Raw genomic sequence first — 26,370 nt, forward strand, 5'->3', positions numbered from 1 at the left:
CAGAAGGCTTCAGCCTCAATCCAAAGCCTAGCTCACGTGGGTGCCTGAGCTTGGCAGGCCTGAAGTTCCTCACAAGCAGCCCCAGGGAAAGGGTAGAGGCCTCCTGGGCTCCAGCCCCTGAGCAGTGGTCCTGAACCAGCAAAGAATAGGGTCTGATAATGGCTGTTGGTCTAGGATCAGGACCAACCTGGGGGGAAGGGCTCAGCTAGACCCACAGAAGAAACATTGGCCGTGTGGTGCATCCCTATGCAGGGCAAGGACAGGCCCAAAGTATCAGGCACCTCCAGGGACCAGGAAACCTTCAGAGCTGGAGACCTCAGCTCCAGACTCCCCTTCCCCCACTCTTCCTTCCTTCCTCCCTCAGTGCCTGCCTTGCCTTCACCCGCTCAGAATCCCAGCCTTCCCTGGCTTCCTACCCGGACATGCTCTTTCCTCTGTATTCTCTGCACCTAGCCAAGAGCCTTATTTTTTTTCCCAGTTGGGGCTTGGAGCTGATGCCCTCATTTCCCTCCGATGCAGAATCCACAGCCTTGTGTATCTTCTAGTCTGCCCTGGTTGCCTCCTGGGGTATACACTACAGCTGGCAGAGCAGCAGCTAGAATACAGGGGACTTGGGGCTTCTGTATTGCCTAAGGCCAGGTGGGCAATACCCCAGTGGGCCTCACCCTGGGCTGCCTGCACTGTCATTTTGATCCACTCCTTCCTGTTCCAGCACCAGGCCCATGTGGAGGACTTGTTGCCATCCCTTGACTAGCTGCCAGCCTCACTGCAGCCTCCAGAGCTGACCCTGAGCATGGGTCTGTTCTATACCTCAGTTTTCCCATCACAATGTTGATGAGGGGCCTAATGGTCACGGGGAATCCTGTGCAAGTGATGCAAAGGCTCTGCAGGGCCTGCAGGAATCCAAAGAGGGCAGCAAAGATGAAGGCTGGGTCCAGGGCAGGGGGAGGGTCTTGACATCCACCAGCCTGTCCAGTCCCATCCTACACCCCCCTTCTGGGTGATTTATCGGAGCAAATGAGCCATGGAGAGTTTGTTGTCTTTTGCAGTGAGGGGGAGGAGGAGGAGGAGGTGGTGGAGGAATGAGTGAGGGGTTTCCGGGGCAGGTCTGGAATGTGGGAGGAGGGGTGGCCCTGGGGCCTGTGGAACTGGAGGCCAGCTCTGAAGACCATTTCACTTTCTCCACCTGAGAAAGAAGGCACCCCTTTCTCTCAGACTAACCTTATCCCCTTCACACTTTTGAGGGCACATTCCTGTGTGTTCTGCTTTCCTGGCCCTGGTCACTCCCTCTTGTTCCCTACACAAGGGCATCTCTTGATCACATTGTGTCCTTCCTAAGCGGAGCCCGGTTCTGGCGTCTGCTCACCCAGCAAATGCTTTTATGTGCTCTCACAGGCAACTGTGCATGCTGCTAAGGGTCTGTGCAGGAGTCCTCGTCTTTGAACCACCAGCCCAGACCTGGAATGATCAAATGCCACGGGGCATGGGCTGGGCAGAGGTAGGTGGAGGCATCCAGTCAGGAGAGCTCCCATCTGCTGGAACAGAGGGTCACAAGTCACTGGAAGTCCTTGGGGGACAAGGTGTGGAACCTCTGATTCTGGGCTGGTATGTGCTAAGGGCTAAACTTGCTATTCTGTTCCTCCTGGCTTGGGATGAGCCAGCCCCTAGTCTGTCCTCCTGGGTGGAGCAGATGGGCACTGGAGCAGAACGGGCATGGGAACAGTGTGCCTGGGCCTGTAGGACCTAGCTTCCCAGACCCTGAAATAGGAGGGAACAGTGGAGCAGAGTTTTAGCCCAGCTGGGTGTCTCTTACCCTGTTCAGTGTTTACCGAACAGCTGGGATGTTTACAGTAGCCTTTAAGAAGGGCCCCCTTGTTCCAGAGGATTTCCCATCAGAGGGTCCCATGGGAGCTCTTCCTACCCCATCACCTCCCTGCACCCCTGGGATGGATTTGGCAAGGATGCAGAGAATGCAGCCACCCCTACCCTGGGCACAGTTGTATCTGCCCTTCCACTTTTCTCTGGGCTTAGATCCCTCTCCCCATGGAGGAGCCACATTTCCCAGGAAGTGACAGTGCTAGGTGGTGAATTGCTAGGTGGGGAAATATGGTAACTGGGTCTCTAGTTCAGACATTTAAATTGAATTCAATCAGAATGGTTATTGAATATAAACAAGTAGAGTCATTTACATGTTAATTATATTGAATGGACTATGAGGCCATAATTAGTTGCTAATTGGGTGAGAGCAGGCTGTAATTGGTTTTGTTGGCACTGACCTGGTTCACCTGCCTAGCAGTAGGAGGGCCTGTGTATGGCTCCTGAAGAGGCTTCTGGGAATTTGGTCTGGAAAGCATGGGTCAGGGATAGGATGGGGGCAGAGGTATGAGTAGCTTAGGAAAGCCAGAGGAACTGAGGACACACTCCCCAAGGGAGGCGGCAGCTTAAGCCCAAGGCAAACCCTGCTTCTGGCATCTAGTACTTCCTATCCAGAACACCCAGGGAGGAAAGGAAAATTAGCAGTGACAGCCTCCCCCGCACAGCACCATGTGGGACCAGGGTCCACGGGAGAATGAGGGAGGTTTCTCTGCAAATGATAGGCCCTGGATTGGCCTGGTCAGGAGCTGAGGTTTCAGCATTAGGGTGTATGTGAGGTGGGTGTGCTGAGTAGGGGAAGGTGCATGACAGACTTCTGGGCTGCCCCACCCCCAGCTCGGCCTGGCTGGGGCTCCCAGGGTTGCAGGGCTGTGGCCAGGGGCTGAGGCCTTCCGGCCGGCCGCTCATTAAAAGAGGATTAGGCTGGGAGCCAGTCCAGCCCCTGGGCCTTCCTCTGGGGCCCCTCAAAGCTTGGGGGAGTGAAAGAGGTTGAGGGACTGCCTAGCCCTGCCTCTCTTGTCATGGCCACTGCTACTGGGCCCTTCACTATCTCAGTTTCCCTCCTCAGAAAGGTCGGAAGGTCAGGAGGTACTTCTGTGGAAGAAGCACTAACAAAGACCCATGCCGGCAACCCCTTCCCTTCGCCCCCAGTCTCATTTCTCTTCAGTTCAGGGATTAGGGCCCCACCAGCCCACTCGAGGTCAGAGGTCAGAGCTGGGCTGCAGGGACCTGTCTATCACCCCTTCGCCAGCTCTGTTGGAGGAGGTAACACTGTCAGTCAGGGCCCACGGCTTTGTGGGGCTGTAACCAAGGGGGCGGGTCACCCACCTCTACTCCAAGACCCCTCTTTTGGCAGCAGCCCCTGCTTCACTGGCCTCAGACCTGGTGTCCTAGAGACGGCAATGAGGGGCAGAGCCTCCCACTTGGGGTTTTGAGCAAGGGCTGTGGACACGCCTACTCAGGGCATATCCTGGCCTTTAAAGTGAGGCATCAAACACTGCTTCCCAGGGAGGAGGAGATGGGTACCCTCAGGATTACACCCCTGGGCACTGTGAATGTTCTACCTCTGGATCTGTGCCAGGCTGTTCTGGGCCAGGACCCTGAGTGTCTAATGGCCTTGAGAGAAGCCTAGAGGCGGAAATGAGGTGTCTGATGCCAGAATAAGCTCTTCCTTCCCGGATGCCGCCCCACCCAACCTGGGCCCAGCCTGGATGAGAGAATGGGGGTGGGGGCCCTTCCCAGAAGGTATCACCCAGATGCATCTTCCTAGCTCCCCCCAGGTCAAGACATATCCAGGTTTGGGTCCTGGCATCAGTAGACATCCATAGACACCCTTGATTGTGCCCTAGCCCCTTCCTTGATATTGCCATGGCCATGGGGGAGGGGTGGCATTCCTCCTATAGGGCTGGCCTTGGGACAAGTAGGGTGAAGGTGGGGACTGGCCTGAGGACATGACCAGGCTGGGTCTGCATCAGCCCCTTACCTACTGATGCTACTACCTTAGACCCCTGGATCCTCTTGGCTTAAAGCCCCAGAAGGGAGCTGGGCCTAATAGGATCTGGCCCTTCCTGACACTGCTGGTGTCAGAGGATGGTACTGAGGGCCACTGAACCACCCTGCCCCCAACCCAGTTCCTTTTCCCTGTGGTATATAGGTTGAGGGAGGGACAGACAGAATTCTAATTCTGCTGTTCACCTGGGAGCCTGGGGTGAGCACCACCCTGACTGAGGAGCCTTCCTGCCTGCAGCCAGGGATTCAGGACTGTCACAGGGGCTCCTTGCTTCCATTGCCCCGACCATTAATGCTGTAGCTATGAGTTAATAAGGCAGAGCCTTCTTCCTATCTCTCTGTGCCTTAGTTTCCCCTTCTGCGGGCTAGTTGGGATGAATGCTTTGGGAGTTAGCTCTCTTCTATGGGCTAGAGGTGGGTAGGACATGCTGGACTGGGTGGGTTGGGGCTGAGTCAACAGGAAGCTCCTGCCTTCCTATCACCTTCTCTGCTTCCAACCTCAGCATGAGGAAATGGTAGCAGGGAGAATGGGCATCCTCCAAGAGATAGTAGCATCTAGAAAGAAGCCTGCTTCCTGGGGAGGGATGTGGGGACCTATCCCACTCTCCTCTCCTCACAAGGCAGCCATCCACTCATGCAGGATGGGTGGGAATTGGAGGAATGCCAGTGTTAGACTCTCCAAGAAGCAGGAGCTCCACACAGGATCACTTTTTTTGTTGTTTTGGTTTTTTTGGTACCAGGGATCGAACTCAGGACCTTGCACTTGCAAGGCAGGTGGGGCACCACTGAGCTAAATCCCCAGCCCAAAACACAGGGTCACTTTTAAGGTCAGTATGAGGAGTACAGAATGAGGCTCAGAGGCCCATGGTGTCCCCACTGGGGTTATGAAACTCATGCCAGAAAAACAAACTTTTCTCACCCTGTGTAAACTCTTGGGGGCTCCCTTCCCCCACCACCACTTCTACAGCAACTAAAGCATCATGTCCTGTGATACCAGAGTGTCCTGTGTCACTCAAGCCATGTCACTCAAGCCATTGACGCCATATCCCGTGGCCATTGGGAGGGATCCCAGGGGTCCTGAGTCATATGCCCTGTTGATGCAGGGCGAGTCACCTTCCGGCCCTGGCCCTCCTGGCAGGCAGTTCACCATTGGCCTCCCCTCCTTCCGCCAAGGACCTGGGTGGGAATTCATTCATGCTCATCCTTTGTCTCTCTCTGTCTCTGTCACACACACACTCACACACACACACACACACACACACACACACACACACACACACACATACTGGCCTATTACTTCCCTGCCCTGTGTCTTGATATTCTCCCCTGTAAACTGGATGTGTGACTGCAGGCTCTGTGCATGGTAAGTGCTTGGTGACTCAGTGAGAGGCGCCCTTTACCTCCTGTGCCCAGGGTTAGACTGAGGGGTTCACGGGCAGAATGTCATGTCAAAGATAGTGTCTTGTCCTTGTTCTGGGACTGTTTTCTCATCTGCTGAGTGGTCCGTTTCCTGCCTTTCTCAGAGGGAGCTGGAACCTAGATCCCTGGGGCTTTGGAAGCAAATTGGAAGCTGGGACTTAGAGCTGGGCCCTGGGAGCTTGGCACAGCAGAGAAGCAAGGTCTGGATTGCAGAGGCCAAACTAGGCAGGGGTGGAGGGTAGGGATCGTGGCGGCCTGGGTCCCCAGGGGCTATATGTCCAAAGCTTCCCTTCAACCAGGTGCTGTGTCTAAAGGTGCCTACTTGAGCCTCTTCCCCCCTCCCCTCCATCGCCCCCAAAGTGCTCCTCAGCCTGGCAGGATGAGTAAGGGCACAGTCAAGGCCATGCCCCCAGCCAGGGTATAAATAACCCATGGCGGGCTGTCCCAGCCTGGAGGGGCTCTATTGGCAGTCTCACTTCCTCTCTGGCCACTTTCCAGCCCTGGGGGTGGGGGAATGTTTACTTTCCTGTTGTCACTATGACTGGGTGGCCAAGTGGGGGACTCCGAGTGGCCCAACAACAGGTGCAGAACAGGTGCCTGAGCAGCCCTGCCCAGGACTTCAAAAGCACCGCTGGACAGGCGGGTGAGGCCATAGCCAGGCAGTGATTGGCCCTTTGATCCCTCGGCGTCCTGGCGTCCCTGGGACCCAGTGGCTGGCCAAGGTCATCACCTGTATTCCCTTGTTGCTGCATAGTCAGATCTGGGCAGGGCAAGGCCTGGCCTTGACCTCAGGTCCCACTGGGTGAGTTCCTGCTACCAGACATGTACCTTAAATTAGCATTGGATTCCCTGGCCCTTAGCCCACACCACGTACGCCATATGCCCAGCCTAGCACATCCCAGAGCTTTTGTCTGAAGCTGCTCCCAGGCTTGGCCTATGCTAGCCCATCTCAGGGTCCCTGGTGCACCAGATAGAGCCAGGGTCACTAGGCCAGTCAGTGACAGCCACCTGCCAGAGCTACCTTCAGCTGTGTTCAGGGCCTTGAGTCACAGCTGTTCTGTCCCCCCAGGTGCCTTGGGGCCTGGCTCAGGCCTCCCCCTCGATTACCTGACCTATGAAGTGAGTTACCAGCTGTGGGTGGGTAGTGGGACATATGTGATCCCCTTGATGAGCTGGTGAGCACCTTGTCTACTGAAGGACATGTGTGTATACCTGCGCCAGGTGTATACACGCATGTGCTGTTGTGTGCTGCCATTTGCCCCCCACCCTGTTGTATGAATATTCATCAGCCTCATCCAAATGTTCTTTCTTGAGCTAAAAGTAGCTGGGGATAGATAGGGGTGGGGTTTGCCAAAGGGACCCCCTCAACTCCCCTAGATCAGGTTCTCAGGCTTCCTGGAGTCTCATGTCAAGTCCCCTGGCTCATCACTGGCTGAGCTCCCTCCTGTTCTTCATCCTCAGGAAGGAAGACTTTTCCCTGATGTCTTGGGGATAAGGGCCAAGGCTATTGGATGCATGCAGAAGAGAAAACAGAGGGCCCAACTGGACCCTCCCTCAGCTTTGGGGACTCTAGCACAGGGAGAGAGCTCCTTCCCACAATTGACTCCTGGATGTTTCGTGGTGGCCTTAAAGTTCCACTATTAACAGCCTTGTAGGGTCTGGGAAAAGCTGGAGGTCTATAGGGCAGTTGATTCCCTCAGGATTTCCACAGTCCTCACTGGCCCCTTCAGGCCAGGTAGGGACCTTGCCATGCACCAGCTGTGCCTTCTGCCTGATGGGCAGCCAGGGTGAAGACAGGGCATCTGGGCTACATATAGCATCTGCAGGCTGTCCTGGATGTTCCTGCCTCCTGCCCTCACCTTTTGGGCTCCTGTGGAAGCATTAACCCTCTTCTGAGCCAAGACTTTGATACTGACACAAACCTTGGGCTGTACTCCTGCCCTTTCATTAGGACTGACTGCGGACAGCAATGAATCAGGATTTAGCTTTGGGTGTGGCTCTTTCCTTGGCCTGCTCACTCATCAGAACCTGGGAGAGGAACCTGGAAGCTTAAGACATGTGTGTGTGAGGGGTCAGGGCCCTCTCTGTAAAAAGGATGACAGCTGCATGGTCTCCAAGGGTCCTACTCTTCACCCACAGAGCTTAAGGCCACAGGCACTGCCCACTTCTTCAACTTTCTTCTCAACACCACCGATTACCGTATCTTGCTCAAGGACGAGGACCACGACCGCATGTATGTGGGCAGCAAGGACTACGTGCTGTCCCTGGACCTGCACGACATCAACCGTGAGCCCCTCATTGTAAGGGCAGGCCTAGAAGTGGGGCACAAAGGGGTGGCGTCTAGAGACCAGGGCCAGGGGCCTGTCCAGTAGGCTGCAGCCTCTGATCCCATCTCTGACAGATCCACTGGGCGGCCTCCCCACAGCGCATTGAAGAATGTGTGCTCTCAGGCAAGGATGGCAATGTGAGTGTGGCGGGGTCCACAGGTGGATGGGGTGGATCCCTGGAGAGGGATGAGGCCTGGCCAGGTATCTGGGCACCTGTGCAGCTTTCTCTCTGCCCCAGGGTGAGTGTGGGAACTTCATCAGGCTCATCCAGCCCTGGAACAGAACCCACCTGTATGTGTGTGGCACAGGCGCCTACAACCCCATGTGCACCTATGTGAACCGCGGCCGCCGGGCGCAGGTAAGCCCCAGCTCACTCTGGCCTGTGCCATCCCCACTGGTGGCTGCTTTCCAGGGCCCTGTTGGAAGGATGAGCATGAGCCCCGGCCTTGCCACTTCTGAGCCCTGTGACCTTGGGTGAGTGACCTGTTTAATTCCCTGAACCTCAATTTCTTCACCTGAACATGGGGCTCACAGCTGCCTTTCTCACAGGTTGGTGTGAGAAGGAGGTGATGAGCTAGTGCTCCCAAGCTCTTAGCACTGTGCCTGGCACATAGTAAGCCCTTGCCCCTATTTGGCAGCAGTTCTCTCAGATATGCCTGTGGACCATGCCCCTTCATCGAAGCCAGGGAGCCTGGTGGGGGCCTCGGCATCAGGAGGCTGGATGCCTGAGTCAGCTTCTGCCCTGAGGCCTGGAGGAGAGCTGTCTTCCTCTTCCCAGTCCGGGGCTTGGGGGGAGCTGTCCCTTCCCCAGCTCTGCTCCACCCTGCCTGCTTCTGCCCTTTTCCATTTCCATGTGGGCATGTGTGTGAGTTGGTGTGACCTCATAGGGTATGTGTGAGAGTGACTGGACTTAAGAAACAAGTGTGTGCAGGGGTATGCTGAGCCTGTGTGTATGTGTGCACATATACGTGCATATGCGTACTCTGGGGCCCATGTGCTCACGTGTGTTCCTGGCCTGTGTGGTGTGAGAGGCTGGCAGCCCGAGCCCGCTCCCCCAGCCCCTATCACCCCCAGTTCTAACCCCTGTTCCTCGTCTTCTCAGGCCATGCCATGGACCCAGGCGCAGGTGGTCAGAGGCCGCGGCAGCAGAGCCACAGATGGTACCGTCTACCCGATGCCCACAGCCCCACGCCAGGTGGGCCTCATCTCTTCAGGCTTTGCCAGGCAGCATGGCCTTGGGTCCACTCACCCTGGGCCTGTGCCCCAGGCCAGCCTACCAGGGACTGATTCCTATCCTGCCCCTGAGTACTCTCAGTCTCTCCAGGAAGTCCTAGCTGGATTTTTGTCAGCCTCAGTATGACCCCTGCAGGCAGGAGATCGTGGCTACCAGACGAGGAAGACAGGAGCCCTGGGGACATTGTGCCTCTTCTCTGAGAACACATGCGTGGAGACGCACAGGAACACACAGCAACATGCACTTGGGCACACCCTACTCAGCACCTGGTGTGGGAACGTGGCACGTGCCTACAGTCCAGCATGTGACTCCTGTGGGCTATCCAGTGTCTTGCATAATTGTGTGCTGTCTTTTGGGGTGGCATCTGTCTAGTAGTCAGGACTCAGATCTGGGCTGGGTGAGCTGGGGCTGGGTAGGGGCGGGCAGGGGGGTAGGGGCTGCCGGTGAGTGACAGAGCGTGTGTGCACGCATGCGCGAAGCAGGGAGTGTGAAGAGTAGAGACGCTTGGATTCGATGTGTGTGTCCAGGCTGTGAGCAGTGGGTTCTGTGTGTTGGCGGTGCTTCATGTTGAACTATGTGTGCAGGAAGTCACGTGTGCAGAGTGTAACTGGAAGCAGGCCTGTGTGTACCTTCCCATCACCATCCTGCCACCTGCTGCCACCTTCTCCCGTCTCTGTGCCTCTCCCCTCCCCTTTCCCTTCCTTCTCCCTACGTTTCCCACCAGGTCCATGAGCTTATCCTGGTCCCAGTGCCATCATGACCTTTCTCCTAGGTCATCTTCTGGGCTAGGCTGAGAGGTGCAGGGGGCTTTGTGAATTCTGTGTGGTCTGGACAGATCCCCTAGCCCCTGGCCCTGGGGAGTCATGGATCCTGGGGGCTCTGCTGAAGGGCAGGAAGGCCCCATCCTGAGTACCATAGGTAGGGCACAAAGTCTGGGGACAGTAATCTTGGAGCTCTCTGGCCTATTTGGATCTGATGGCAAAGGAAGGTACTCTAGGCCCTTGACCTATGCCTCCTGCTCCAGCCAGCTTTACAGCTCCACTTTGGCCCAAGATAGTCAGCCACAGCTAAAATCTGTTCTTTCTGGGGCTGGGGATTTAGCTCAGTGGTTCCACCGCCTGCCTGCTGGCAAGCACAAGGACCCGAGTTCAATCCCCGGTACCAAAAAAAAAAAAAAATCTGGCCTTTCTGACCCAAAGGACATTTGGTCAGCATCTTCCTGAGTCAATTGCCACGGAAGTCCTTTAGCCGCTACAAGCCCACCCTATGCCCATGGTCCTGAGCCTTGATTCCCAGGTCTTCCCTGAGGCCTGAAACTAGGAAGCTGCTCCCTTGGAACCACAGCAAGGCCCTGCCGCCAGAGACCAGGCTGGATGGAGTTCAAGCCTGAGGACCCTGGGAGTGCAGGGGGTGGGCTCCGGGTGTCCCTGGGGGCTCACTCTTACCCTGGGAGCCTGATGGCCTGTCCCCATTCCTGGCTGTGAGACTGGCCTGGACAATGCTGAGCCTCCTCTGCCCTGCAGGATTACATCTTCTACCTGGAGCCTGAGAGACTCGAGTCAGGGAAGGGCAAGTGTCCGTATGACCCCAAGCTGGACACAGCCTCAGCCCTCATCAGTGAGTTCTCCCACCTCACCCTGGTTCTACGGTCTGAATGTGTAGCCTCTGCCACAGGAGTTGGGGAAGCACCACTAACATTTATCCTGGGCTGCCTCTGTACCTCCTGGGGGGCCCTACTCAGCAGGAGGAGGGGCACAAGGCCAGATCCTGGTGTGAGACTCTATCTAGCCCTGCTGGATAAGGCACTGAGCAGATCAGGTGCTCCTTGAAACACACAGTGTAACCTATGCAAAGCTCAGAACCCTCTGGCCCACAGGCTGCCTAGAAAAGACAAGTGGTACCGGGGGGTCCCTTAACTCCTTTTCCATACATCCAGGAGCCTAGGAGAGACACTCAGAAGGGCCAGTGGAGACCTCTGGCCTGATAACCAGCCAGGGACTGAGTATTTCTGGATTAGGCAGATGTCTGGGAGAGTTGGGGCTTTTCTCCAAGAAAGTGTTAGCAGCTGCTGCCCCTGTCCTAGGTTGGGGAGCCTGACCCTGGCCTGGGCACTCTGCCTGCTTTCTGGATGCCCAACTCAGTCTGCATTGCAAAGCAACTGCCGGGCACTGTGCCACCCAACAAGCCTGGGAAAGGCCCCTGGGGCAGGGGGCAGGCAATATCCTCTTGGCAAATAAGTTCTAGCCTGATGGCAGAGTCCAGATCAGGGAGTCTGATTCAGGGAAAGACAGGGCTTCCCTGGGGAGTTTCAGAGAGAAGACAGGAAGTGACATGATAGAGGCAGCTTGCTCAGTGGTTACATTTTCAGAAATTTTGTGAGCTAGTTATTAAACATATTTATTATTAAAATTAAATTATAAGCTGAGTGTGGTGGTACAAACCTGTAATCCTAGCACTCTGTGGAACTGAGACAGGAGGATTGCAAATTCAAGCCGAGCCTGGGCAATGCAGCAATTTGAGAAGACCCTGGACCAAAATTTTAAAAGAGCTGGGGATGTAGGTCAGCATAAAGGTCCTGGGTTGAACCCCCAGGACCACAAAAATAAATCTATCATACAGTTAAATAAATTACATTAAAAGAAAGGTAACAACAAAAGGTAACATACTCAAAACTTATTACTTTATTACTTTACTATTTTTGAGGAGGGTGGTTATTTGAGACAAGGTCTCACCATGTAGTTCAGGCTGGCCTCGAACTCACAGTGATCCTCCTGCCTCAGCCTCCCAACTGCTAGGATTATAGGCATGCACCACCCTGCCCAGCTGTTTTACTACATTTTTTTTTTTGTACTGGGGATCGAACTCGGGACCTTGGGCTTGTGAGGCAGGCGGCGGAACCACTGAGCTAAATCCCTACCCTACTGCATTTTTTTTTTTTAATCTATGCTCTTGAGGTTATTTATGTCTGTTGTGTCTGTGGGTAGGAATACTGTAATACTGTACAGTGATGTTGGCAGCTCTTCCCAACTCTGCTTACGGTGACCTCAGATTAGCTGCTTGAGATCAGCCATATTTATGTCACAGAAATTGGCTGTTGCTACTAATCAGAGATCATTGCTGCTGCTCACAGCCCTCCCAGAGCCAGTTGCTAACATTTACTAGCACCTACTCAAGATAGGATCTGTCTCAGGGAGGCTGACCTTGCCTGGGGGTCACTGGGGCTGTGCCCTGGCCCTAATAAACCACCACTGCCCCCTCCCCCCACAGACGAAGAGCTCTATGCTGGCGTGTACATTGATTTTATGGGCACAGACGCAGCCATCTTCCGCACACTTGGAAAGCAGACAGCCATGCGCACAGATCAGTACAACTCCCGGTGGCTCAATGGTACATGCAGCCCACGAAGCCTTCGGTGGGCCGTGTGTCGGGTGGGGAAGGGAAATCCTGTGGAAGCACACCTGGCGGAATTTTTGGCCTGTGACTAGCTGGGGTGGAAGTGTTTTCTTGTTTGGAGAAAAGTTGTCCTTATACCTGGCTGGGTATTCAGTTGGGGAATAGGGGTGCAGCAAAGGAGCTCATGCAGCTGACCCCTGCTTACCTGCAGACCCTTCATTCATCCATGCGGAGCTCATCCCTGACAGTGCAGAGCGCAACGATGACAAGCTCTACTTCTTTTTCCGTGAGCGGTCAGCAGAGACAGCCCAGAGCCCTGCTGTGTACGCCCGCATTGGGCGCATCTGCCTGGTATATGTCCCCAAGGCCCCAAGTTGCCCCTCTCCAGGCCCAGCCCTGACTTTGTCGACCCTGCTCCAGCAGGGTCTTGTGGGTGAGTGAGCTGAGCTGACCTGGCCTCCTGTTCCCATCCCTAGAACGACGACGGTGGTCACTGCTGCCTGGTCAACAAATGGAGCACATTCCTGAAGGCACGGCTTGTCTGTTCCGTTCCAGGAGAGGATGGCATTGAGACCCACTTCGATGAGCTCCGTGAGTGCCCAGCAGGCAGGCAGGGCCCCATGGCTGCAGCGGGAATGATGGAGGCTGGATGGGTGGCCACCAAGTAGCTTCTGGTGGGTCCCTATTCCCTGGGCAGGAATGGTCAAGGGCTGGGGAGTGCCTAAGATACCTTCCCTGAACCTTCTTTCTATGTCCCCAGAGGATGTGTTTGTCCAGCAGACCCAGGATGTGAGGAACCCAGTCATTTATGCTGTCTTTACCTCCTCGGGGTGAGACCAGAGTGGGGCCAGCAGTGGCAGGTTGGGGGTCATGCCTTGTAGACAGTGCCAACCTGGGGTTGAGCTGTTGGGGTGGGAGCAGACTGGGGAAAGGGCCTGGGCCGAGGATCTCCCTTGCCAGCAGCAGCAACCTCCCCTGCTCGCAGCTCTGTGTTCCGAGGCTCTGCCGTATGTGTCTACTCGATGGCTGACATTCGAATGGTCTTCAATGGACCCTTTGCCCACAAGGAGGGCCCTAACTACCAGTGGATGCCCTTCTCAGGGAAGATGCCCTACCCCCGGCCTGGCACAGTAAGCACCCTCTTCACCTCCCACTCCCTTTTGTCTCCTGAGATCTGCTCTGGGCCAGACCCTCTGTAGACATGGGCTCCACCATCATGGAGCCTGAAGCCAGTGGGGACAGTGGATTGTAACACATGCTCAGAAACCCACCACTCATTCCCAGCCAGCCAGGACCCTGAGACACAGATCGGGGGCTGGACATGGTAGGCTGCTCCATGAAGGGGCCTCTGAGGGACTGTTTGGGAGCTGAAGATTAGAGGGAAGAATTTTGAAGGCTCGAGAGTGGAGGCAAGGGGAAGTCTACTTGGCTATCTAACAATGGTGGGAAGTGGGTGAAGCCCAGGCCCACAGGGTCTCCGCAGTGGTAATGTAGGCATCTCACCTTATCTTATTGTGACTGGGGCTACCTTAGGAGTCTAAGGAGAGCTTAGACGTGCTCTGCTCTAAAGCAGCAGCAGGTATGGCTCAGTGGGATCAGGATTGATGTGGGAAAGCAGGTTTCCACAGGACTCAGGGAAGGCTTTACTCTGAGGTGAACCTGGAGCCAGATGGATGGCAGGGGTAGAGGTAGGATTCACCCTGGGCACAGGGCACAGCCTCAGGGAAGGGGAATGTGTGCCTGGAGTGTTACGAGGACTTTAGGCCTGCAGCCTAGCTGTTCCAGGAGAGCAGTGAGATGAGAGGGACAGCAGACCCAGAACAGAAGGAGACAGCAGGGTGGGAATGAGAATATAGGAAGGGAGTGGTCTGCACAGCCAGATGCTGCCACAAGGTCGTGGGAGGTAGCCATGGGATTTGGCTATGTGGGACCTTGGGAGCTTGACCGTGGCAGAACCTGCAGAGAGCTCTACAGCTATCTGCCCTATGGGGTGGGGCAGAGAGCAGAAGAGGGAGTTGGGAGAGAGAAGCAGGTAGAGGTGATAGGGCCAGACAGTGTAGAGGCTGCTCCTGAGTTACAGTAATGGGTCCCCGTGCCTGCCTGGGCAGCCTCAGGCTGACACTCATCCTGCCTGCAGTGCCCTGGGGGAACCTTCACGCCCTCCATGAAATCTACCAAGGACTATCCTGACGAAGTGATCAACTTCATGCGCAGCCACCCACTCATGTACCAGGCTGTGTACCCACTGCAGCGGCGGCCCCTGGTGGTCCGCACAGGTGCCCCCTACCGTCTCACCACTGTTGCTGTAGACCAGGTGGATGCAGCCGATGGGCGCTATGAGGTGCTTTTCCTGGGCACAGGTACCCACTGCTGCTCCCCCCACACTGGGCCCACTGGGTGAGGGGTGCTGATCCCTGGGGCTGTAACCTGTCCTGTGGGGGTTGCTGCAGATTTATTATGGTCACCTCTGTCACCTCCTCTTTGGGAACCTCCCTTGGGCTAGAATGGTGAGGCTAGGGATAGCAAAACTCCATTCACTTCCCTGAGCCCAGGGCCAGAAGGGCAGGAACACTGAGCACGTAGGAGCCCTTTTGTAGCAGGAAAGGGTAGAAATAGATGGCAGGCTTATAGAATACATGGATTTGCATACTGGCACCCATGATGGCATGTGCATACACACAAGGAAGTATACCCCACACAGCTCCAACAGCTCCTAACTCGAGGGATGCCCCAGTGTCCTGATCCCAGTAGGGCCCAAAATGATGGTCCAGGGGGGCAGCGCCTGGCCATGACCCTCTTTGTCCTGGGCCAGTCCCCTGACGTCTTCCCCTTGTCTCAGGAAACCCCTTCAGCCATGGCACAGAACTCCTGCTCCACTGCCCTAGGGGGAATGGGGGCCTGGTGGAGAAGGGGCTGAGGCTTTGCCCCTTCCCCAGTGTCCCAGCCCCACTGAGGTCCTGCCTGGCCTGTTCCAGACCGCGGGACAGTGCAGAAGGTCATTGTGTTGCCCAAGGATGACCAGGAGGTAGAGGAGCTCATGCTGGAGGAGGTAGCAGTCTTCAAGGTGGGTGCAGTACCCACCAGTCCTGTCTGCCCATCTCCTTCCCTGGTCCCAGCCCCTGACCTCAGACCTCTAGGTCAGGGCAAGGAGGGAGTCCCAAGCTGATCTCCGTCCTCTTCTAGGATCCAGCACCTGTGAAAACCATGAGCATCTCTTCCAAGAGGGTGAGTCTTTGGCAACATGGGGTAGGGGTGATGGTGGAGTCTCCTTGAGGTCATGCCCTTGGCACCGGGGTGGGAAATTGAGCATTGAACAAAGAAGAGAAGGAAGCTGGTATGGTGTTACTTGTAATCCCAGACACTTTGGAAGCTGAGGCAGGAAGGTTGCAAGTTCAAGGCCAGTCAAGACAATTTACCAAGACCCTGTCTCAAAACAAACTTTTTAAAAAAGGGTACTGGGGTGTAGCTTAGTGGTAGAAGTGCTTGCCTAGTATGCATGGGACCCTGGGTCCAATCTCCAGTACCACACACACAAAAAAAGATCAGGAGCCCAACCCAACTAGCTTCTGATATAGGGTATCTGTGGGAAAGAAACTGATAAGTTCTTGCCCCCGCCCCCAGCAACAACTGTATGTGGCCTCAGCCGTGGGTGTCACACACCTGAGCCTGCACCGCTGCCATGCATATGGTGCTGCCTGTGCCGACTGCTGCCTTGCCAGGGACCCCTACTGTGCCTGGGATGGCCAGGCCTGCTCCCGGTACACAGCATCTTCCAAAAGGTGTGAACCCAACCCTCCGGTTTCAGGCCCTGTCCTGGGGGTTTGAAGGTGAATGTGATATGACTTGGGGGTTGTCTATGGCATCACAGCTCTGGGGACACAGGGCCCTGCCCTGGATTCTTGAGCGTACAGGGACCTGGGGCATACTTCTTGGGAGCACACCTTCAGAAGGTAATTCTTACCCAGGCGGAGCCGTCGACAGGACGTCCGGCATGGGAACCCCATTAGGCAGTGCCGTGGGTTCAACTCTAATGGTGAGTGTACTCTGCCTCCCCTCCCCCGCCCACCGGTGCTCCTCGCACTACTATGGAACCCCAGGGAGCCCATGCGGTTGCTCACAGCACCCCAACTCTAAGGTTTTAAAGATGGTGTGTGGGAGTAAGGGCTCCTGAAGTTTTAGTTGTGATGTCCCTGTTTACTCCGTCAGGGTGATGCCCAGTGGCAACATTCTACCTTTGTGGGTGGGTGCCCCTCGGTGCCTGCCCCTCACCAGACAGGGGACTGTCCTGGGTGTCGTTGCTTCCACTCAGTGCCCTCCTGATCCGCAGCCAACAAGAATGCCATAGAGTCTGTGCAGTATGGTGTGGCAGGCAGCACGGCCTTCCTTGAGTGCCAGCCCCGCTCACCACAAGCCACTGTTAAGTGGCTCTTCCAGCGAGACCCTGGTGACCGGCGCCGAGAGGTGAGTTCCTGCACCCCCACTGTGGACATGGGAGTCCCTGGTACAGTGGAAATTCAATGTGGGTGAAGGCAATGTAGGAGCTGATGTGGGGCCATCCTCACTCTATGAAACCTTTCAAGCTCCCTTCCCTATGTGGAAATCACTTTAGTGAAATTAGGTAGAAACTCTGTGGGGCAGGTTTTGCCATGTGGAAACCATTACGGGTATGCCTCTTCATGAAAACCCCATATGTGCTCCCCATTGGGGTGCACTCCTGTGTGGGATGTCACGTGGTTGAGCTCCAGTGGATGGAAATTCTGTGGCTAGCCCTCGTTTGGAAAAGCCTTATAGGTGCCCCCTTTACCTGGAAATTCTATGCGGAGCCACAATTGGGTGTTCTCATTAAATGGAAATTCTATGTGTGTGTTCCAAAATTCTCTCATTCATTGAACAGCACCCTCTTAGGGCCATCCCCCTTGAAGTGGAAATGTGTGAATACCATATTCAGTTACTTCATTAGTGGAAAGAAACTTCATGTGGGTGTTTTTGGGATATATAAATTTCACCTGTGGTGCCCCATGGAAGTGGTTTCGTCTGGCTGCTGGTGGGGGCAGCAGAGGGGTCACACAGCCCCTGAGCCCCCACCCCTGCCCCTGCAGATCCGCGCAGAGGAGCGCTTCCTGCGCACAGAGCAGGGCTTGTTGCTTCGCGCCCTGCAGCTTAGTGATCGAGGCCTCTACTCCTGCACGGCCACTGAGAACAACTTCAAGCACGTCGTCACGAGAGTGCAGCTGCACATACTGGGCCAGGATGCTGTCCATGCTGCCCTCTTCCCCCCGCTGGCTGTGAGCGTCCCACCACCTCCTGGCACAGGTCCCCCCACACCTCCTTACCAGGAGCTGGCCCAGCTGCTGGCCCAGCCCGAAGTGGGCCTCATCCACCAGTACTGTCAGGGTTACTGGCGTCATGTGCCCCCAAGTCCCAGAGAGGCCCCAGGGGCCCTCAGGCCTCCTGAACCCCAGGACCAGAAAAAGCCCCGGAACCGCCGGCACCACCCTCCGGACACATGAGGCCAGCTGCCTGAGCCCTCCATTGGGCCAGCCTAACCCTCATCCCTTTTAATATAAAAGATATATATATATATATATATATATAAAATATCTATATTCTATATACACTCTGCCCCTGCAAAGACAGTATTTATTGGTGGGTTGTATATAACCTGCCTCACTGGCAGCATCTTCCAGAATCTAGACCCATGCTTCTTGGAGATGGCAGAAAACTGGGCCAGGCCAGGACCACACAGTCCCCAGGTTTAGCCAGAAGTCTGCTTGCTCAAAGGCCACCTCCAAGATCTACAGAACACAGGGAGGGAGGGAGCCCTACTTGATGGGCCATGGACCATACACCTTTGACAGTGTGCGCTGTCAACCTTGTGGTAGTGTAGGCGTGGATGCCAGGACTTCGTTGGAGTCTGGGAGTGGGGGCTCAGAGCACACAGAGAAGGGAAGAAGGGGCTATCACAGGACCCTGGCCCCTGCCTGGGTTGGAGTACTCACTCAAGGCCAGCCCTTCCCAGGTATTTATTCTCTATTTATTGGGGACAGGAGAAGAGTCCTGCCTGGGTGGGACAGGACCACCAGCCTTTTCTCCTCTCCCTGCCTAGCCATGGCAGGGCTGCCCCACTCTACCTCCTTAGCTTTTTCTGTGCCACCTTGACTTGAAGGCTGGGAAAGTGGCAATGGGGCCAGGCACAGCAGGGCTGAGGCAAGCCCCAGCCTTGAGGGGAGAGGGGCCATCGTGGAGGCCTGGGGCCTGCAGGGGCTCCCCAAGGCTCCATTTTGCTCCCCACTGCAGGCACTGGGTGTAAATAGCTCTGGGGGCATTTGGGGAGATGGGTGGGGGCTCCTGGCGGCCCTCTGCTGCCCAGGCCACAGCCGTCCTTGGGTTCCATCTTGTTAATAAACACTGGCTCTGGGACTAGACTTTGGCTTCTCTCCTTGGTGGTGGGGGTTGGGGGAGGAGTTAGGGCCACATCTTCGGAGCATGGGGAGCTGAGAGACAACGGATTGGCCCCACTTAGAAAAAGAAAAACCCAGACAGTACAAAGAAATGAGGTTTGATTTAACAAGCCTCAGCTTCTACACTCTGCTGACTCCCAGGAAGTATGAAGAGCTACAGAGACCCCCGGGGCCCACTAACCATGTAGGGGTGAGGGATGTGGGAGCCTAAAGACTGAAAGTGGCATAAGTGAAACAGTCTGGCTCCTGGACAGATCCCCTCTCACCCAAAAGGGTGGATGTCAAAGCTGCTATCGTGGGCGCCACTACACTTCCCATGTCATGCTTGAGGACAGCCTCAGTGCTGTGTCTGGGGCCTTGGCACCCCCTTGTGGTCTAAGTCTGTGGCAGAGTTAAGTACTCAAAGGCAGCCAGGTTCAGGCAAGGAGGCTCCAGGCCCCTGGAGAGACCCATTGGATTTCTTTTTTTTTTTCCGCCCCCATTGGATTTTTTTTTTTTTGGTACCAGAGATCCAATTCGGGTCCTTGCGCTTGCAAGGCAGGCGGTGGAACCACTGAGTTAAATCCCCGGTGCCCTCATTGGATTTTTGATGGGGTTGGGGTGCAGAATCCCTGGAGTCTTGAGAGCTTGGCCCTGCAGGCCCTGCCTGAACCCCTTCAACAACAGCCTATACCTCAATAGGGCTCCAAATCCTAAGTTGAGGCAGACAGGTTCTGAGGAACCCCTAGGTAGGTCCCAGAGCACCAATGGGATTTCTCCAGGATTGGGGGCCACCAACCTGCCCTGGGACACATTCCTCGGCTGAAAACAGACCTGCAAAAGATTGACTGAAAGGTAGCCACCTCTGCAGATAAATGACTTTGTTGCACCCAAATGTATCTGTACAGACAAGTTCAGGGAAGTATGTATACTGGCATATGCTTGGGTACACAGGTATGCTCAGACATGCAGCTGGGCAAGTGTACCCTAACATGCAATGCACATATATGTGCATTTGCACACTCAAACACACATGAGCCCACATAGACGTAAAATATACACACACGTGCACATGAAAAGAAATGCATAGGAGGGCCGGGGATTTAGCTCAGTGGTTCCACCGCCTGCCTCACAAGCGCAAGGTCCCGTGTTCGATCCCCAGTACCAAAAAAAAAAAAATAATAATGCATAGAAGGCCAGGGATTTAGCTCAGCAGTCCCGCTTCCTGCCTTTGCAAGCACAAGGTCCTGAGTTCGATCCTTGCTACCAGAAAAAAGAGAAATGTATAGGAAGCTGGAGGAGGTAGCTCAGTAGTAGAGAATATGCCTAGAATGTGTGAACCCCTGGGTTCTATCCCCAGTGCCACACAAAAAAACCCATAAAAGGGCCCAGGATTTACCTCAGTGGCACAGTGCCTGCCTTGCAAGTACAAGGTCTTGAGTTTGATCCCCGGTACCACACACACCAAAAAAAGCCCATAAAAGCAGATCTACACAGGCATACACATGTATACATGTGCACACCCAAACATCCATACAAGGTACATGGATGCTCACATGTAACAGCACACACACTCAAAATGGAACAAACAAGGACCCATACACACAGGTATAAGGGCACAAATGTGTCAAAACATTACCTTGCTCAATGCCAGTAAGGGACAGAAACATACACTCAGGCACATATAGCAGATGTACATGGTCACCAACGCCATTGGAAGCATGTGAAGGCTCTGCTGGTATCAGATCCAGCCCTCAATATGGGGCAAGTGTAATCAGCTACTTTTTCCCTTGTGATTCCCAGCAGGGCATAAAACCCTGGTCCAGAGCCAGCCAGGCCTTCTCAACCACTGCCTGCTGTGTGACCCTGTGAGCCTCCACTTCCTCATCAGTAAACAGGGTGGAAGATACGGGCACCCATCCCCCTGGGTTGATGTGAGCTTCCAGCAGGACAAAGAGTGGTACTGAGCAGTGCTGGGCAGGCTCAGGTGCTCCATACCTGCTTCTCCCTCCATACCCTGGAGTGGCAGCCCTGCCCCCAAGATCCCCACTGAGTTGAGGGACTCTCCACTTCTTTCTCAATCCAAACCCTACCAAACATGTTTCCTTGCTGTGGGGCAGGGGAAGGACTACCCACTGCTTTTCCTGGGGTGGCACTGGGGAGAATGCATAGTCAGCACTTGAGGGATTGGGGCCATGCTAGCCGGCTTAGAAGGGTTGGGGGGCTGAGCTGGCTTCACTTGTCCTTGTCTCTGATTGGCCCTTGGGCACCCCTAGCTCCCAAATCCCAATAAGCAGCCCCACCAGGGCCTGTGCAGGTCCTTGGAGAGCCAGTTGATTACCAGAAGGGCATCTGGGGAGCCCAGAGACTGGCCTGAGCCAGGCTCTCGGGATCCCCTTCCATCTAGAAGAGCCACCTGCTCACCCTGCCCTTTCACCTGCTGCTGGGACCATGGGGGCTGGGGCTAGTGCTGAGGAGAAGCACTCCAGGGAGCTGGAAAAGAAGCTGAAAGAAGATGCTGAGAAGGATGCTCGAACAGTCAAACTGCTGCTTCTGGGTAGGAGCATGGGCCCAGGGGTGACTGCTGTGGGTCCCAGCCCTCAGTGACACAGGAGTTCCTTGGGAAAGAGAGTGGCACCATGACAGGGTCTGGTACAAAGAGGGAGTCCTGGCCAGGCAAGGCCAGACCTGACAGGTGATGTGCCAGGCCTCCAAGGCTGAGGATCCCATTGGCAACTCCAGAGGGCAGTGCCCCTTGTTGGCCATGTGTGCCAAGCATACTCGCCTTGGCCAGACTCCCTCATGCTCCAGCCTTGGTTTGATAAGACTGGAGCCCCACGTGGTGCTGCTCTCTGGGGAAGAAAGTCATATTCCTCTTGGGAGCAGGGGGCCTCTGGAACTACCCAGAGCCACAATTGCCCTCAGGTGCCAGCTCTTCATTGGTGGCAAATCTGTGATGCCGCTAAAGGGGATGGAAAGGTATTGAGGGTACTGAAGCCTATGGGAACTCTAAAGCTGAATCTATGGTCCCATGGATAGTGATATAAGCCTGCCTTAGTACTCCTGCCAATCCCGCAGGGGCAGGGAGCTGCTTTACGAGGGTGAGGCAATTTCCACCAAACTCTGCTATCTGGAATGGGGCAGAGGGACTAAGCCAGGTGTGGAGGAGGGGAGCAGAGAGGTTAAGCCAGAAATCCCATTAACTGTTCCCAACACCCTCGCAGGCTCAGGCTCAGAGGGATGTTCGTTCTGTCCTCTGTCCCACCCAAAGGCGGTAATTCCCTCTGAGCCGCTTAGAGTATTCCTGCCTTCAAGTGAAAAGCAAGGGGTTGTCAAATAATCCTGTTCGTGTAGTACCATAGATGACCACCAAGCGGCGCTCCAGGATTTGTTTATTTTGGTCGCACCCTGTAACAGAGGCTGTGTATACCAGTGTCTTGGTCTTGAGGATTCCCTGCCTTTGCACCCGACACAGTTGAGGTTCCTGATTCCCTTGTTTAAGTCCCTTTCCTCATTTTCCTGACCTTGAATTCACGGCAATCCTCCAGCCTCAACCTCTGGAGTGCCACCACGCTGGCTCATTTTCTGACATTTTTACAAACGTTTTTCTTTTTTTTTGGTACTGGGGACCAAACTCAGGTCCTTGCGCTTGCGCAGCAGGCGACGAAACCACTGAGCTAAATCCCTGGGCCCTACAAACGTTTTTCTGACAAGGTGTGAAGACCTTACTTTTTTTTTTTTTTTTTTTTGGGAATTGAACCCAGAGCTTTCACACTGAGCTACATCCTTTTTAAAATTTTTATTTTGAGACAGGGTCTCACTGAGCCTCTAGGTTGCCCAAGCTGGGCTTGAACATTTTTTTGGTACCAGGAATTGAACTCAGGGCCTCGCGCTTGCCAACCAGGTGCTGTACCACTGAGCTACATCCCTGGCACTGGGCTTGAACTTTTGATCCTCCTGCCTCAGCCCCCCAGAGAGCTGGGATTACAGAGGTGCAATACCACGCCCGCCTACAGGACCTTACTTTGGATGGGATGAGGGCAGGAGTCCCTAGGGGTCTACCTGGTGGCAACCTAGGCTGGGGGTCCACTAACTCATCTTTGCACCTCCCTGTTGAGGCCAGGAGTCAGTGTCAGGGCCTTGGCTTCCCTTTCAGGTGCCGGTGAGTCTGGAAAGAGCACCATTGTCAAGCAGATGAAGTAAGTGCCCCGTTCATCCTGAGGGGCCTGGGGTGGGTGAACACTGGCACCTGCCTTGCGCCATCTGCCCCCGAGCTGACCCTGCTTATTCTGGCCCCAGGATTATCCACCAGGACGGGTACTCGCTGGAGGAGTGCCTCGAGTTCATTGCCATCATCTATGGCAACACGCTGCAGTCCATCCTGGCCATCGTGCGGGCCATGACCACTCTCAACATCCAGTATGGAGACTCAGCGCACCAGGTTGGCCAGGAGGCAGGCTGGTGGGGCCTGAGGATGCAAGCACCTGGTGGTCCTGGAGTCCCTAAGTCACCACCTCGCTCTCCAACCCTGCCCCAGGATGATGCCCGGAAGCTGATGCATATGGCAGACACCATTGAGGAGGGCACAATGCCCAAGGAGATGTCAGATATCATTCAGTGGCTGTGGAAGGACTCAGGCATCCAGGCCTGCTTTGAGCGTTCCTCTGAGTACCAGCTCAACGACTCTGCGGGCTAGTGAGCACGTGGGCAGGGGGAGGAGGGTATGCTGCACCCACGCCCCCCCCACCCAGCCATCCACCCCGGGGTCTCTGCAGCTACCTCTCAGACCTGGAGCGTCTGGTGACCCCAGGTTATGTGCCCACTGAGCAAGATGTACTGCGCTCGCGTGTTAAGACCACTGGCATCATTGAGACGCAGTTCTCCTTCAAGGACCTCAACTTCCGGTATGGCCCCCGCCCACACAGGATGGGAAGTGCCAGGGTCCCTGCCTTCCAGGAAAAGACCCCATCCCCTCCAGATGCTCCCCTCCCAGCTCCCAGCCAGGGGGAGGGAGGGCAGGCAGGGACACAGGGGCATCCAGGAGGGCAGGACACGGGTTCAAGCCCAGGCTTTGCAGGATGTTCGACGTGGGAGGGCAGCGCTCGGAGCGCAAGAAGTGGATCCACTGTTTCGAGGGGGTGACCTGCATCATTTTCATCGCAGCGCTGAGCGCCTACGACATGGTGCTGGTGGAGGACGACGAAGTGGTGAGTTGTGCGCGGGGCCTGGGGGGCTGGCAGGAAGCTGGGGAGGGCGGGATGCAAAGGTGAGCAGGCAGCCTGCATGGGGGCCTGGGGCCTGGCGCGATCCTGAGATCGAGACCCCTGCTGGCCTGCGGGGGGTGGCGCCGTGCTCAGCAGCTGTTGTCCTCCCCAGAACCGCATGCACGAGAGCCTGCACCTGTTCAACAGCATCTGCAACCACCGGTACTTCGCCACCACGTCCATCGTGCTCTTCCTCAACAAGAAGGACGTCTTTTCCGAGAAGATCAAGAAAGCGCACCTCAGCATCTGCTTCCCAGACTACGACGGTGAGCACCAGGCCCAGCAGCCAGGCATTGCCCCAGCCCACAGCTGCTGCTCCCGCTCCTCCCTCGGGGGCAGCAGGCTGTGGCAACGAGCTAGCGCTCCACTCTGCACAGGGCCTAACACGTATGAGGACGCAGGCAACTACATCAAGGTGCAGTTCCTCGAGCTCAACATGCGGCGAGACGTGAAGGAGATCTACTCCCACATGACGTGCGCCACTGACACACAGAACGTCAAGTTTGTTTTCGATGCTGTCACGGACATCATCATCAAAGAGAACCTCAAAGACTGTGGCCTCTTCTGAGGTGGGGTCCTCACAGGCAAGACGCTTCCATCGCCTCCCCTTAGTCTCAAACCCCAGCCCTGCCCCCAGCGCCTCTCTACTACAGACTCTGCCGCTCTCCCTGACACTCCGTCAAGTCCCCACAGAATGGCTTCCAGGCTCCACCCCAGCTCCTCAGGCTCCACTCACTTCCACAAGAGGCAGGCCCCTCCCCCGGCTCCTAAGGCCTGCCCATTTAATCTCCTTTGACCCCAACCCCTAAGTGTCCCATCGTCCAGGGCGCCCCCCCCCCCCCACACGCACAATGCCCGAACCTACTTACACTGAGTCTCAGGGATGCTGACTTGGTTCCCTTTCCTCCTCCTAGGTGCCTGAACTCCTGTGTGTCCCTTGCTCTGAGACCCTGTAGCCCTAGCTGCCTCATAGCCCCAAAACACAGCCTTCCATGATTCCTGGGCCCACACCTGCTGGCCCTCTAAATACAGTCCCAAAGCCCTGAGCCCTGAAACTTGCAGCACAGATTCTCCCCTGTGTCCCCTGACCCAGCCCTACACTTCACTGCCTGGCCACTTTGGCCTCTTGGTCCCACAGCAGTCAGACTCAGGGCCACTGGAGCTCACAGTGACTCAGCAGTGGCCATCTGATCAATCTCCTGCAGGTCTCTTGCCCCCTGGAGCCCACAACTCACCTGGTAGGTCTGGGTTCACCAAATGGCCCTCCCACAGTTTTGTGAAGGCTTTGCAGTGTCCCTCCCCCTAGGCAGCTGAGTCCAGCCCTGCCACTTCCATATGACAAGTCTGACATTTCCCTACCTGACAGTGGCCAGCGACTGTTTCTCCCCATAGCTTTGAGGGTCAAAAGTCCAAGCTAGCTCTGGTTTGTGCAGCCCCTGAACAGATAAATTAGTGACTAGGGAGGTGGATCTGAGAGCCCCTGGATATTAGAGGAGACACAAGCTGGACCCTCCCTCCCTCCAAATACCAGTCTCAGAATGCTCCCCTTCCCCCTCCAGATCTGCCCCTCTGTCCTTGGACCCCAGATCTGTGCTCCACCTCATCCACCTGAACACAGTACTCTGGCATGACTGGCCAAGAGAATGGTGTGTTGAGGGAGGGTACTGTTGACACCAACTGTGCCCAATAGTCAAGCAGTCCTGAGGGGTGGCTAGGGCAGAGTCCAGCTCCTACTGATCAGCCCCAGGCAGAAGATTCAGGATAGGATGGAGCCCAGGCTGTGCCCAATGGAATCTACCTCCTATGGGTTACAGGCAAACCCAAGTGACTCTTGTCCCTGCCAGGAGTTCTTCTCACCCTCTCCATTCATGACCCATTCTTCAGTAGGGAGCACTGAGGGCCATGCCTGAACTATCAGGGACAAGGGCTTATGTCCCTCACCTTCCTGCTCCTTCCTCATCAAGGATCAAGTCTTTGCTTATCCCCATGGGCCAGGGCTGTGCTGCAGCTGGGGAAAAGGAACTTTCATCTGGCAAAGCCAGAGCACAATCCACACTCCCCATAGGTGCACAGACAGCAATAAACCTTTGCACCGGATCCCAGATGTTCTTTCAGTGTCGGGGGGCAGGTAATGATCATGAGTCCTGGACATTTCTTAAATGCCCAGTGCTAGGCTGGACATGGTGTGTGGGGTACTCTTGGGTGTATGGGGCCAACTTGTGCCTCTTGGTGCCTATGGGAAATGTACACTGGGACAGTCTTGGACCAAGAGGGAGTTTTGAGGTGGAGACTCATTCTTCTTTTTTTTTTTTTTTTTGGTACCAGGGATCGAACTCGGGTCCTTGCGCTTGTGAGGCAGGCGCCGGAACCACTGAGCTAAATCCCTGGCCCCCCTTGGAGACTCATTCTTG

At 55.5% G+C, this 26,370-nt stretch overlaps 2 protein-coding genes across 13 annotated transcripts in view; both read left to right on the plus strand.

The window, feature by feature from the left end:
• The window catches only part of Sema3f (semaphorin 3F), a 28,890-nt gene extending 10,210 nt beyond the window's left edge, over nt 1-18,680 (plus strand). For 3 of the 6 annotated variants that reach the window (XM_004834079.4, XM_004834078.4, XM_004834081.4), the window contains 17 exons: nt 7,441-7,601; nt 7,703-7,765; nt 7,867-7,986; nt 8,731-8,823; nt 10,386-10,479; nt 12,130-12,249; nt 12,467-12,606; nt 12,732-12,846; nt 13,016-13,085; nt 13,241-13,385; nt 14,393-14,615; nt 15,231-15,319; nt 15,439-15,480; nt 15,877-16,034; nt 16,221-16,288; nt 16,583-16,716; nt 17,355-18,680. In XM_004834079.4, the coding sequence (XP_004834136.1) occupies nt 7,441-7,601; nt 7,703-7,765; nt 7,867-7,986; nt 8,731-8,823; nt 10,386-10,479; nt 12,130-12,249; nt 12,467-12,606; nt 12,732-12,846; nt 13,016-13,085; nt 13,241-13,385; nt 14,393-14,615; nt 15,231-15,319; nt 15,439-15,480; nt 15,877-16,034; nt 16,221-16,288; nt 16,583-16,716; nt 17,355-17,765 (2,246 nt within the window). In that variant the 3' untranslated portion in view covers nt 17,766-18,680. Of the gene's footprint in view, nt 1-1,095; nt 1,499-7,440; nt 7,602-7,702; nt 7,766-7,866; nt 7,987-8,730; nt 8,824-10,385; nt 10,480-12,129; nt 12,250-12,466; nt 12,607-12,731; nt 12,847-13,015; nt 13,086-13,240; nt 13,386-14,392; nt 14,616-15,230; nt 15,320-15,438; nt 15,481-15,876; nt 16,035-16,220; nt 16,289-16,582; nt 16,717-17,354 lie in introns of those variants that run through there. The other 3 variants (XM_021265433.2, XM_013070215.3, XM_004834082.4) reach the window with 3 other exon arrangements.
• A 2,428-nt stretch (nt 18,681-21,108) lies between these two features.
• Gnat1 (G protein subunit alpha transducin 1) lies at nt 21,109-26,056 on the plus strand. Of its 7 annotated transcripts, XM_021265625.2 has the most exons (9): nt 21,109-21,252; nt 22,852-22,894; nt 22,995-23,136; nt 23,233-23,390; nt 23,471-23,599; nt 23,773-23,902; nt 24,072-24,225; nt 24,337-24,528; nt 24,874-26,056. In XM_021265625.2, exons 1-8 carry the CDS (start codon nt 21,147-21,149, stop codon nt 24,525-24,527), a joined length of 1,053 nt encoding a protein of 350 aa, XP_021121284.1. In that variant the 5' UTR covers nt 21,109-21,146; the 3' UTR covers nt 24,528; nt 24,874-26,056. The 7 variants fall into 7 exon arrangements, with proteins under 7 accessions (XP_021121284.1, XP_004834140.1, XP_087042252.1 ...); XM_004834083.4 differs by having other exon boundaries at nt 24,337-26,056; XM_087186126.1 differs by having other exon boundaries at nt 22,995-23,390; nt 24,072-24,543.
• Nucleotides 26,057-26,370: the final 314 nt, after the last annotated feature.

The sequence above is a fragment of the Heterocephalus glaber genome, unplaced genomic scaffold, assembly GCF_053883595.1.
Source record: "Heterocephalus glaber isolate CG9 unplaced genomic scaffold, H.glaber_assembly_v1.0 deba00001504, whole genome shotgun sequence".
NCBI classification, from domain to species: domain Eukaryota; kingdom Metazoa; phylum Chordata; class Mammalia; order Rodentia; family Bathyergidae; genus Heterocephalus; species Heterocephalus glaber.

Coding starts and splice junctions, on each gene's coding strand:
- Gnat1 (XM_087186124.1), top strand. CDS start 21,147: ATGGGGGCTGGGGCTAGTGCTGAGGAGAAGCACTCCAGGGAGCTGGAA. Junction 23,391..23,470: donor CTCAACGACTCTGCGGGCTA/GTGAGCACGTGG, acceptor GGGTCTCTGCAG/CTACCTCTCAGACCTGGAGC. Junction 23,903..24,071: donor TGGTGGAGGACGACGAAGTG/GTGAGTTGTGCG, acceptor TGTCCTCCCCAG/AACCGCATGCACGAGAGCCT.